The sequence below is a fragment of the Mobula birostris genome, chromosome 21 (genome assembly GCF_030028105.1).
Source record: "Mobula birostris isolate sMobBir1 chromosome 21, sMobBir1.hap1, whole genome shotgun sequence".
In the NCBI taxonomy this organism is placed as follows: domain Eukaryota; kingdom Metazoa; phylum Chordata; class Chondrichthyes; order Myliobatiformes; family Myliobatidae; genus Mobula; species Mobula birostris.
The window spans coordinates 53,757,609-53,769,906 of record NC_092390.1 but is presented as its reverse complement, the minus strand read 5'-3'; the positions used below and the strand labels follow the sequence as shown (position 1 = coordinate 53,769,906).

The following is a 12,298-nucleotide window of genomic DNA, read 5'->3' as shown; positions in this document are numbered from 1 at the left end:
ACGCTCCAGGGAATAAAGTCCTAAACTATTCAACCCTTCTCTGTAACTCAGTTTCTCAAGTCCCGGCAACATCCTTGTAAACCTTCTCTGCACTCTTTCAACCTTATTAATTTCCTTCCTGTAATTTGGTGACCAAAACTGAACACAATACTCGCGATTCGGCCTCACCAATGCCTTATACAACCTCACCATAACATACCAACTCTTATACTCAATACTTTGATTTATAAAGGCCAATGTTCCAAAAGCTCTCTTTATGACCCTATCTACCTGTGACGCCACTTTCAGGGAATTTTGTATCTGTATTCCCAGATCCCTCCGTTCTACTGCACTCCTCAGTGCCCTACCATTTACCTTGTATGTTCTACCTTGGTTTGTCTTTTCAAAGTGCAATACCTCACACTTGTCTGTATTAAACTCCATCTGCCATTTTTAAGCCCATTTTTCAGCTGGTCCAAATCCCTCTGTAAGCTTTGAAAACCTTCTGCACTGTCTACTACACCTCCAATCTTTGTATCATCAGCAAATTTGCTGATCCAATTTACCATATTATCATCCAGATCATTGATATAGATGACAATTAACAATGGACCCAGCACTGATCCCTGTGGCACACCACTAGTCACAAACCTCCACTCAGAGAAGCAATCCTCCACTACCACTCTCTGGCTTCTTCCATTGAGCCAATGTCTAATCCAATTTACCACCTCTCCATGTATACCTAGTGACTGAATCTTCCTAACTAACCTCCCATGCAGGATCTTGTCAAAGGCCTTACTGAAGTCCATGTAGACAACATCCACTGCCTTCCCTTCATCCACTTTCCTGGTTCTCCTCGAAAAACTCTAATAGGTTGGTTAAACATGACCTACCACGCACAAAGCTATGCTGACTCTCCCTATTAAGTCCCTGTCTATCCAAATACTTGTAGATCCTATCTCTCAGTACTCCTTCCAATAATTTACCTACTACCAATGTCAAACTTACCGGCCTATAATTTCCTGGATTACTTTTAGAGCCTTTTTTAAATAACAGAACCACATGAGCTATCTTCCAATCCCCTGGCACCTCACCCATAGATATCATCATTTTCAATATATCTGCCAGGGCCCCTGCAATTTCAACACTAGTCTGCTTTAAGGTCCAAGGGAATACCCTGTCAGGTCCTGGGGATTTATCTACCCTGATTTGCTTCAAGATAGCAAGCACGTCTTCCCCCTCCTCAATCTATATAGGTTCCATGACCTCACTACTTGTTTGCCTTATTTCCATAGACTCCATGCCAGTTTCCTTAGTAAATACAGACGCAAAAAGCCCATTTAAGATCTCCCTCATTTCTTTTGCTTCCATACATAGCCAAACACTCTGATCTTTAGGAGGACCAATTTTATCCCTTACTATCCTTTTGCTCTTAATATACCTGTAGAAGCTCTTTGGATTATCCTTCACCTTGACTGCCAAAGCAACCTCATGTCTTCCTTCAGCCCTCCTGATTTCTTTCTTAAGTATTTTTTGCACTTTTTATACTGCTCAAGCACCTTATTTACTCCGTTTCCTATACATGTCATACACCTCTCTCTTCTTCTTTATCAGAGTTCCAATATCTCTTGAGAACCAAGGTTCCTTATTCTTATTCACTTTGCCTTTAATCCTGACAAGAACATACAAACTCTGCACTCTCAAAATTTCTCCTTTGAAGGCCTCCTAATCACGTCCTTGCCAGAGAGTAACCTGTCTCAATCCACACTTTTTAGATCCTTTCTCATTTCTTCAAATTTGGCCTTTTTCCAGTTTAGAACCTCAACCCGAGGACCAGATCTATCTTCATCCATGATCAAGTTGAAACTAATGGTGTTATGATCACTGGAACCAAAGTCTTCCCCTACACACACTTCTGTCACCTGTCCTAACTAATTTCCTAACGGGAGATCTAATATTACATTCTCTCTAATTGGTACCTCTATATATTGATTTAGAAAACTTTCCTGAACACATTTTACAAACTCTAACCCATCTAGACCTTTAACAGTATGGGAATCCCAATCAATATGTGGAAAATCCCCTACTATCACAACTTTATGTTTCCTGCAGTTGCCTGCTATCTCTCTGCAGATTTGCTCCTCCAATTCTCGCTGACTATTGGGTGGTCTATAATACAACCCCATTAATGTGGTCATAGCTTTCCTGTTTCTCAGCTCCACCCATATGGCCTCGGTAGACAAGCCCTCTAATCTGTCCTGCCTGAGCACAGCTGTAACATTTTCCCTGACTAGCAATGCCACCCCCCCGCCACCCTTCATTCCTCTGCCTCTATCACGTCTGAAACATTGGAACCCTGGAGCATTAAGCTGGCAGTCCTGCCCCTCCTGCAGCGAAATGATAACTGTTGCCAGAATATAAAAAAAATTCTCTCACTTTCCTCTTTGATGTTTATCCAGAGCTTTGATTCTCTATTCTTCAGCCTAAGAACCCTCCACTGATGCTTCCCTCTACTTACCCAACTGATAACCTGGGGGCTATTACCTTCTGCAATTGAGCTTTTCATTCTGTCAACCAGCCAAGCTGTTAAACAAGAAACAAAAGAAAGGTGTAGTGAAATACTGCCATTAAATTAACAGGACATCTTTATTACCAAGATTTCTGCCATGCTTCTGCCCCACCCCTTAATTATTAGGGCGGATGTGACAGAAAATATTACATACGCAATGAATTGTTTGGAATTAATGAAGTTCCAATGTGACTTTAATGGGTGGGAGATACTTTTTCTTACCAATCCTTTCTTAGATGGGTCTGTTATTAATAATACAGGAATATCAAGCAAAATATTATGTTTCATGGAAATCTGAAACAAAAAAATATGCTGGAAATACTGGGCACATTGGCTGTCCTTTATAGTGAGATGGAAGTAAGATTTTTCTACTTTTCTGTTTTCATTGAAAAATATCTGGTATTCTGGCTTTCCCTCCTTCACATGTTTTATTTCACGGGATGAAAAGGGAGAGAGAGCAGCAGCCATTGGGGGAAAAATAGATGGGAAAAGGGTTTTAATCAACTATTGCAGAAAAATCATTTTGTGATAATTTTAATGATGATCCAAGACATGTCTGATTCCTTAATGTGATATTTCTCAGTTTTCAATAAAACCAGTTTGATTACTAATCGTCTAATTCTGTTGGCCTTGAGAAACGGGACTCTGCAGTTACGATAGTAAGGAAGCTGTTAATTTAATATTGAATTAATCACTGTCTCACTGCATGCAGTGCTTGGCTTCAGCACGCTAAATCTACTGCATGTGAACTGAATGAACTGCCGTCTCTTTGCTCATTAGACTTTCTTTTGGCATCATTGTGTGTAATTGTCAAACTTTTCCACTGTCGACAGCCCCAGATTAGGAGAGAGTGACGGCCAGTGTCCCGAAACTGATGCTGAAAACAATTTCAGTTCAACATCTCAAGAAATTCTAGTTGGACAAAGGAATTCACCATCACAATGTGGAGATAAAGCAAATCTTCAGATTACAACAGATCTTAAGTCCCCTTTATCAGCTGAAAGTGAAAATAGCTTGTGGTCTTTACTGGATGATGCTGTTTTTGAAAAAGATACGTTGAGAGTAAATAATAGGGTCAATGAGACTAAAACTGTTTGGACAACAGATACAGCCCAAAGTCTGAACTCCAGTTCTTTATCAGCAGAAGGAGAGACTGCAGCGAGTGTAGCTGAGGATACATTGTCAGATCTGTTGCATCATGGTGAACAGCTGGACGAAGCAGACGAGCAAGGCTCATATCCTTCCCCACAGGGCATAGCTGGGGGAGATCAGTTACCTGCCCAAGAGACTCAGACTGGCCTGGTGTGGCCAGTCCCAGGATGCAAAGGATCCATCACAGAAGAAAATCGTACAAAAAGCACAGATGGCCACAGCAATCTGTTAATAATGGAAACCCAAGACCCGACGTATCTGACACCAGCGAGTTTAGAAAAACATGCCGAGAATGTAGCAATTGAAGGTCACAGTGATGTCAGTCACTCTCGAGGCAAAACTGGGAGTGTGCAGCTGACTGCCCCAGTGGTCACCGAGCTAAAGGAAACATATATTCTGCCAGGGGTCAGCAACAGAGAAGGCGGCGGCTCTACATCAGTCTCAAGATACACATTAAATTCATCAGACGGAGAGGCGTTGAACAGGACTGAGTTGAGTTTGTGTTGTGAAATGGAACAACATCAAACATGTCAGGATAAAGAAGACAACTGCAGTCTTTTGGACAACACCGGAGTTCCTACCAGCATGGAATTACTTTCCATCAGCACATCAGATTTTGACCCTGCTAAGCTGAGTGTAATACTGCTGCCAGTTAATGGTGAACAGGAGAAAGCAGACTCGAAAGAGCAAGTAAAAAGCTTTACGGAAGGTGCCTTTGACTTTGCAAATAGGATGGAGAACACCATGCTGCCCTCAGTCCAGCACAACCTCAATATTGAGAGAGCGAGTGATGAGCTCGTGGCTCTCAGATGCGACCATGAACAAGATCAGAAATGCAATCTGGAATCAAAAACAGTTTCTTCTAAAGGAGATTTGAACAGTCTTGAAATGCAGGTGGAAAATCATGTGTTTCCAATCATCCAGCAAGACCTTGTAGCACTGGAATCAACAGAGAAAGGTTCTGTTTCAAATAGCAAAGAGCCAATATGTACCAGTGATTCAAAAGGAAATGTTTGTGAGGATATTCAGGAAACCAAATCATCCCTGAGTGTTCAGGTTACTCCTTCAGAACAACCCCAAGATAAACCATTAGATTTTTGCTGTGATGGCATCCAACAAGCACAAGGTAGTGAAAACCCCACAACGGCTCCTGAAGACATTTTATCCAGTGTGCAGGGTGACACGGAAGAGTATTCTTTTCCAAAAACTAATACTCTGGCACGTTGTCAGAACTCTGAGCTTGCTGAAGAGAAAGAGGCATTGCAGGATTTCCAGAACAGCCAGCCAGCCTGCGGAGCAGAAAAGCGAGATGACAGGTCTGTAAAAAGTCTTGAAACTGGTCAGGAAGATGAGCCGCTGTCAGTTAGCACCGGTCTGCTTCCAGGCTCTCAGGATTCTGTTTTAAATGAAGGGAAAGAAGGTACACTGAATCCAAAGTTTTCCGTTGAAAAACAAGCAAACATAAGTAAGACAAAGAGTGAATTCTGCAAGGAGCTGTGTTTGCAGAAGGACCTGGATGTAGAAAACAAGACCCTCCCAACCATTCTTCAGATGACCCCAAGCTGCCAGACACCTGACACAATGGTTATAAATGAAATGCTGGTTCTCAGCATACAGCAACAGCAGATAGACAACAGTACACCAAAAGAGAACATCTGCAAAGGGAACGTACATGAGGAGCCACCACCTAATTCATGTGTTCCTGGTACATTTACCGAGGAAGAAGCCTTCTCAGCTGCCACTGATAATCAGCAAGCACCTGCCAGCAAAAGGTTAGAGGAGCATTCTGAAGAACCCCAACGTAACTTGCAGACGATGTTGGAAAGTTCCAACGTTCCAGAAAGCAAGGATTTACTGCTCAGCCATCAAGACTGTGATTCAATAGAGCCAACAGCAAGGAAACTATTAGATTTCAGTCATTTCACAGAGCAAACATCAGCTTGCTCTGCAGAAATAGTCTGTCAAGAAGAACGGAGCAACATTCAGATGATAAAGAATATTATAATCCCAGCAGGCTTGCAGTTGCCAGCTGGCTTGGGTGTCCCTGGTACAGCTGAAGTGGAGGAGTCGTCAAAGGCTGACAGTAGTGAGCAGACATGTAGCAATGAAAGTCAAGGGAAAAAGGCTGAAAGAAGTGAATGCAGCCCCTCAGCTACTATGGAACATACTTTGTTGTCAGAAATGGGGCACTTACCACTTGCTCTTCAAATTATTGATTCAGCAGACGCAAAAGGTGAACAGTGTTTAAGCCATGGTAACTTGCTACAAGCAACACAGGCAGAAATCAAAGCAAAGCCCGTCAGAGAAGAGCGCGGCTTTCAGACTGACGGGCAAGATGTGATTTTGGAAAGAGTGGAATCACTGCCAGCCTCTCGAGTGGCTGCTGGCGTGGGAGTGAAGGAGGTCTCACCGAAACTCAATGGAGAGCCACATGTCAGTGAGGAGTGGCAAAAGACTACTAAGGCGAATGTGTCCGTGCTGTCAGCAAACACAGATGGGGAACTGAACAGTCAGGATGTTCCAATTAAGAAAAAGTTAACAGAGACTTTTGCTCATGAACAACATTATGTTTGTGAAAGTGAGTTCAAAGAAAGCAGTGAAAAGGATTCAGACAGTCTTCAGAAACCCTTGGAAGATGTTTTAATTTCAGAAGCTACTGAATTATCAATTAATCCCAATGCAATGGAACAGAAGGAATTACTAATACAAAATGGTAACAAACAGTGGCAGCCACAATGCGAGGTAACCGAAGAAAAAGGTTGTGAAGGAAATTTTCAGAGTCTTCTGACTGATACTGAAAAGGCTATTACCAGAAGCATGGATCTGCCACCGTGCTTAGAGAAAACCAATCCAAGTGAATTTAGAGAAACATTGTTTAGCCTCATAGAACAGCAAAAGCAAAAGGACGAGTCAGAAGCCAGTAATAACAGTGGCCCAGTTGATTCACAACCCAATGAGGAATTATCTACCACAACACAGAACTTTGGTTCAATGGCTCCAGAAAATGAAAAGTTGACTCTGAATTATCCTGACAAACAGGAAACCATGCAAGGGAAAATGGAAGCAAGTATTTTCAAAGAGGAGGTACACAGCTTTCAGATTGATCATGGTGATGCCACGCCAGAAGGGATAGAGCTGCGGACTGTCTCTGATCATCCTGTTGGCAAAGGACTGAGAGAAACTTTAGTGACATTCACTGGTGAAAACCAGAAATCCTGCAGTGAAACACAACAGCAGGATGATGAGGAACTCCAAGAAGGTCCTGAAGATACAATACCATCAATAAGCAGAGGATTAGCACCAAATCTTGAGGATGCCACAACAGAAACAGAGGTGTCATTAGGCTCTTGCCATTCTGCAGAGCAGCAACTAATTTCTGACACTGAATTCAAAAATGGGCTTCCTGAACAGAACTTAGAGCAGTCCCAAACACCAGCAGAAAATGATAATCCTCTGCAAACCATGGATTTATCAATTGACCCAGAGAAACCTGATGTAGAGGAACAAAATGTTCCATTACCATGGGTCAACAGACAACAGGCAGAAAATGGGACAGAAGAGGAATTCTATGATACTGATAAAGTAAGTCTTTTCAGTGATTCTGTAAACATCTCAGCCCCAGAAGCCTGGAGCTCTCCAGCCAGCTATCAGGATGATGGTAGGGCAAATCTAGAAGAAACAATAATTGGATCCAGCAATGAATATCAGTGTATGGATGAGAAAAGAAAACAGGGAGTGGCAGGAGATAACATACCATGCTTTCCGACTATTGCAGAAAACATGGAAAATAGCTTGAACCTGAATATTGCAGCATCAATGAAATCACTTCAGGATTCCAGTACAATTGAAATGAAAGAGAAACTTTCGAGTTTTGATGTTAATGGAAAACATCAAATATCCACAAGAGGAATAGAGGATGACTGCGGTGAAGAAAATGTAGGCGGTTTTCAGAAAGATGAAGAAAATACTCCAGAATTCACAATGATAGGATTGAAAGACCATTATTCTCACACCGAATTATTGAGGGAGAGCTCGATTCATTTTGATTGTGACATCGGGCATCGGCAAACAGGTGGAAATGCAACAAATTGTTCTGCTGAAACTATGAGTGGTGTTCCAGAGGATAGGAAAACCTCTCCCCCCGAATCCACCAGCATGGCGCAGGAGCTTTCCATTCCTCTGGAAACTGAGACGCCACTGGGATTCATTGATGAACACAATGGTCCAATAGAGGAACGAACCCATGAAGATGAAGTGTGCTGTGTTATGAGTGTTAGTGAAAACGTAACCTCCCCACCAACCATGGAAGTCCCAGCTAGCTCAGAGCATTACCATAAAAGGCAGACAAAGGAAGAGGTACCAGAGTTTAAAAAATGCAGTGATGAAATGAAGGAAGAAGATATACAAGGCTTCCAACCGATCGCATTAGATGCCCCCTTGGAGACCACAGAATTAATTCCCACTGTTGTGACTCAGGAGACATCAGAAGAGAAAAAAATATTATCTGACTTCATTGACGAACAGCAGCAATTTTGTAATAGTGAGGCAAAAGGACATGTCTATGAGGAAAACTTTTGGAGGCATCAGGCAGTTAAAGAAAATATTGTTCTTTCAAAAGTCCCTGAACAGTCTCCAGAAGAAATTTTACTGCCAGTTTTTAGTGAAGAATGGGAAAGTGCTGCTGATGGAATGAAAAACAATGCTTCTGAAGGCAATATTTGGAGCTGTCAGATACTTACTGAGGATGTTGTACACACAGGAGCCCTGGAGTTGACAGACAAGCCTCAGAATCTTGAAGGGAAAGAAAAAGAGACATTAAATTTTTGTGGAAATCTAAAAGAGGAACCCGTAGTCAAAAACGATTCAAATGAAAATATTCAGCAGGAAAACATGCACGTATCAAAAATAAGTATAAAAGACACTGAAGACTTGGTCAATAAGCAATTGGCACCTTGTGCACAGGAACTTAAATCAGCTGTTTTGCCAGAGACTGTAAAAGGATTAATTAATGAATATCAACCTGAAAACTTGGACAACATCAATGTTGAGCATGCAAATAATTTCTTTTCAGAAACTATTAATTCAATGTCTCATACTCAGACCCCTGATGTAAAAGACATGAAGGAGGTATCAGCTTTAAGTAGCCAGCTGCAGATGGTATGCAGCTGTGCAAGTGAAGAGGAAGGAGTTTATGGAAAATCTGTGCAAAGCTCACAGAATGCTCTGGAAAATATTATAATCCCTGAAAGTATGAAGTTGGCAACAGCATTTCAGGACTCTGACATCTCTGAACCAATAGTTTCCACTTGTGATCAAGGTAGCAGCAGAATGCATACAGAAGCCAGCAAGGGTGAGGATTGTACGGAAGATAATTCACATCCAGACAACACCACAATGATACAACTCAGCCCTACCAAAGAGGACAAAATTGACTGTATGGAGAAGTTATCAGATGTCAACTGCATTTCTGAACAGCAGAAGTGGAACATGTCAGAAATTAATGCATTGGACACCAAAGCAGAGATTGCTACAACCTCAGAAACTATAAAATTGCCACCCAGCCTGCAGATTCACAAGCTGGATACTGAGAATGATCATTTATTGGCCTCCACTCCAGAAGATGATAAGAATGAAATCAACTTTAGAGACCTAAAAGAAAAGATATTTGAAGAAAATGCGAGCAAACTTAAAATGGATGGAGAGAGAAAATCCTCAGAAACCTCTAAACTGACCCTGATGCCTCAGAAGTCTGAAGAAGTGAAAGTCAAGGAAACATCAGTGGATTTTAAAAATGAGAAACAGGAAGCCTGTAATACTGAGATTAAAGAAGCAACTGATCGACTGATTCCCACAGAGAGTGTATCAGCCCAAGAAACTGTAGAACTGATATCAAATGCTCAGGAATTTGGCATAGAGGATGACAAAAATAAGTTATTGGATTTCAGCCTTGGCACTGAACAAATAATGTGTAAAGATGAAACAAAAATAAGCAGAGAAAATGCATTCATTGTTAATACAGTTGACCCAGAAAGTGTGACATTGTTATCTAGTGTTGATACTGGGAATGAAATTCAAGAGACTGAAAACAGTTGCCTTAGTGAATCTCACCAATTATCTGTTACTGAAACAAAAGCAAACCTAAACCCTGAAAATGTACATTTCCCTGAAGCCATAATTCCTGAAATCAATAAATATGCCTCGAGTTCCTTGCATTCTGAAGAAATAATTAAAGAGGATAATTTAAGCCAAAGATATGACAGTGAGAGACACGAGTCCCTGGCCACAAGTGGAAAAGAAAGTGTTTACACAAATAGTGTGGGAGGTATGGGACAAGACGTGACCTTTGGAAAAGATTCCAAGATGTTTCCTCTTTGCCATATGACCTTTTCCGAAGCTGTGGAAATGAACAATTTATTGACTACATCTACAGACAATGAGCAACTACAGGCATATGATAGTCAAATTTCCCAAAGCATTTGTGAAGAGAAGATAAGTTTGAAGGTGGATTTTGATCAAGGAAATCATGAAGTCCCAGTAGCAGAGGAGAAAGAGACGGTCCCAGCTGAATGCACAGGTTATAAAAGACATGCTGCGTCTCAGGAAACACGACTTACAGACTCCATGGTTATTGAAAGCAAAGAAGCTAGCAGCATAGCTGAACACCTGCTCCTGTTGCACACCAGAAAGTCACCAGAAAGCAGCCTGCAAAATAATGCTGATGAACAGGAATATATGATGGATATTTTCCCAACAGAGTGTTTGACTGGAGTCGATCAAATGCCCACAAAACAAAAGCCTTTGTCAAACTCTGAATTAGAAAATGATTTTCTCTTTGAAGTTGAACAAACAGCTGGAGAAGGTAGGTCCCTCAAAACATTAACAGATGTGAAAGAAGATGGGTTTCTGCTGACTCCATGTGCAAACACTGAAGTCAGAATATCTGAGGAAGGACATAACGAAAGATTAAAGTCTGAAAGGTACACAGGTTCTTCCTTTTATCTTTCCAAATGTAAATGTATATTTATTGTTATAAAACAGCTTTGAAAAGGCTGTGAGCAATTTATTTTATAACTGATCTTTTTCCTGCCCTCTATTGACTATAGTTCTTCCACATCCATCTCTTCCTCACCTTCTGGCCTTGGAAAGGATGGCGCGAGTATAACTTGCACAGTCGCAGCAGATGCTCTGGATAAAGGCATCATGTCCACAAGGTAGAAAGATTCGATAACAATTGTGCCAATGAGAATGCAGTATAAATTATTGAATATCTGCACACAAGGCGATACATCTTAATGAAACAGAAAGAGCACTTTTAGCCCATTGCTTTCTGTGCTGTCCTTACAGGAACAAGAAAATGAGGACTTCAAACTAGACCAGAGCCCCTCAGCCTTGTCCTCGAATTCAATATGATCATAACTGATCTGTTCCGGACCTCATCCCCATAGCTCCCTATTTTCTGAATTTTCCAAAAAAAATTCCATCTATTTTGTCTTTAAACACCCCTAAATGATCTAGGAAAATAAGCAAATTGTAATCTTACAGCCTGACTCCCTGACACCAATTCTTGTACATTTTTCAACGTTCAAAGTTCAAAGTAAATTTATTATCAATGTACTTGTACATTACCATATACAACCCTGAGATTTATTTTCTTGTGGGCATACTTAATCAATCCAAAAAACATAATAGGATCAATGAACAACCATGACAACTTGGGTGTTCAACCACTGTGCAGAAGACAACAAGCTGTGCAAATATAAAAAGGAAGAAATAATAATAATAAGTAAGTAAGCATTAACTATCGAGAACATGAGATGAAGGGTTCTTGAAAGTGAGTCCATACGTTGTGGGAACATTTCAATGATGGGACAAGTAAAGTTGAGGAAATTATCTCCCTTGGTTCAACAGCCTGATGGTTGAGGGGTAACAACTGTTCCTGAACCTGTTGGTGTCAGTCCTGAGGCTCCTGTACCTTCTTCCGGGTGGCAGTGAAGTGAGAACATGTTCTGGGTGGTAGGGGTCCCTGATGATGGATTCTGCTTTCAATGACCACACTCTGTGTAGACATGTTCAATGGTGGGGAGCACCTTATCTGTGATGGACTGGGCTGCATCTACTACTTCTTGTAGGATTTCCTGTTCAAGGGCATTTGTGTTTCCATACCAGGCTGTAGTTTTCCCCTTCAACATGTGTCTGCCTTTCTCATTAACAGTCTGCTTCAATATGCAATTTCTATTAGCTTCTTTTACTTAAAGATGATTAATTGTCACGCCATCGCATGGACATAGTTTATTTTTTAAATCAAAAACAATCATTAGTTTTGCTACCCATAAATGTTGTAAAGTGTAAAAGTGTCAACTGCCTACAGACGTTCAGTGGTTATTAGGGTGGCCTTTTATGTGCAGAAGCTATTTCTGCACATTGAGCTACATCACTTTCAATCATTGTTCTTATACAATTCCTTGTTATATTTCATGAATTTAAAAGCATGTAAAATGTAGTTTTTTTTATGTCAAAGAGGTTTCTTTTTGAAGGACACATCTGGAGCTTTATTTTGCTCCCACTTTATACATTTTGTCACATGCAGGTAGTTCCCCT

At 41.0% G+C, this 12,298-nt stretch overlaps 1 protein-coding gene across 7 annotated transcripts in view; it reads left to right on the top strand.

The window, feature by feature from the left end:
• Positions 1–12,298, top strand: part of LOC140185800 (uncharacterized) — a 278,871-nt gene that overhangs the window by 88,225 nt on the left and 178,348 nt on the right. For 5 of the 7 annotated variants that reach the window (XM_072239496.1, XM_072239493.1, XM_072239495.1 and 2 more), the window contains exons 6-7: positions 3,382–10,677; positions 10,804–10,911. In XM_072239496.1, the coding sequence (XP_072095597.1) occupies positions 3,382–10,677; positions 10,804–10,911 (7,404 nt within the window). Of the gene's footprint in view, positions 1–3,381; positions 10,678–10,803; positions 10,912–12,298 lie in introns of those variants that run through there. The other 2 variants (XM_072239497.1, XM_072239498.1) reach the window with 2 other exon arrangements.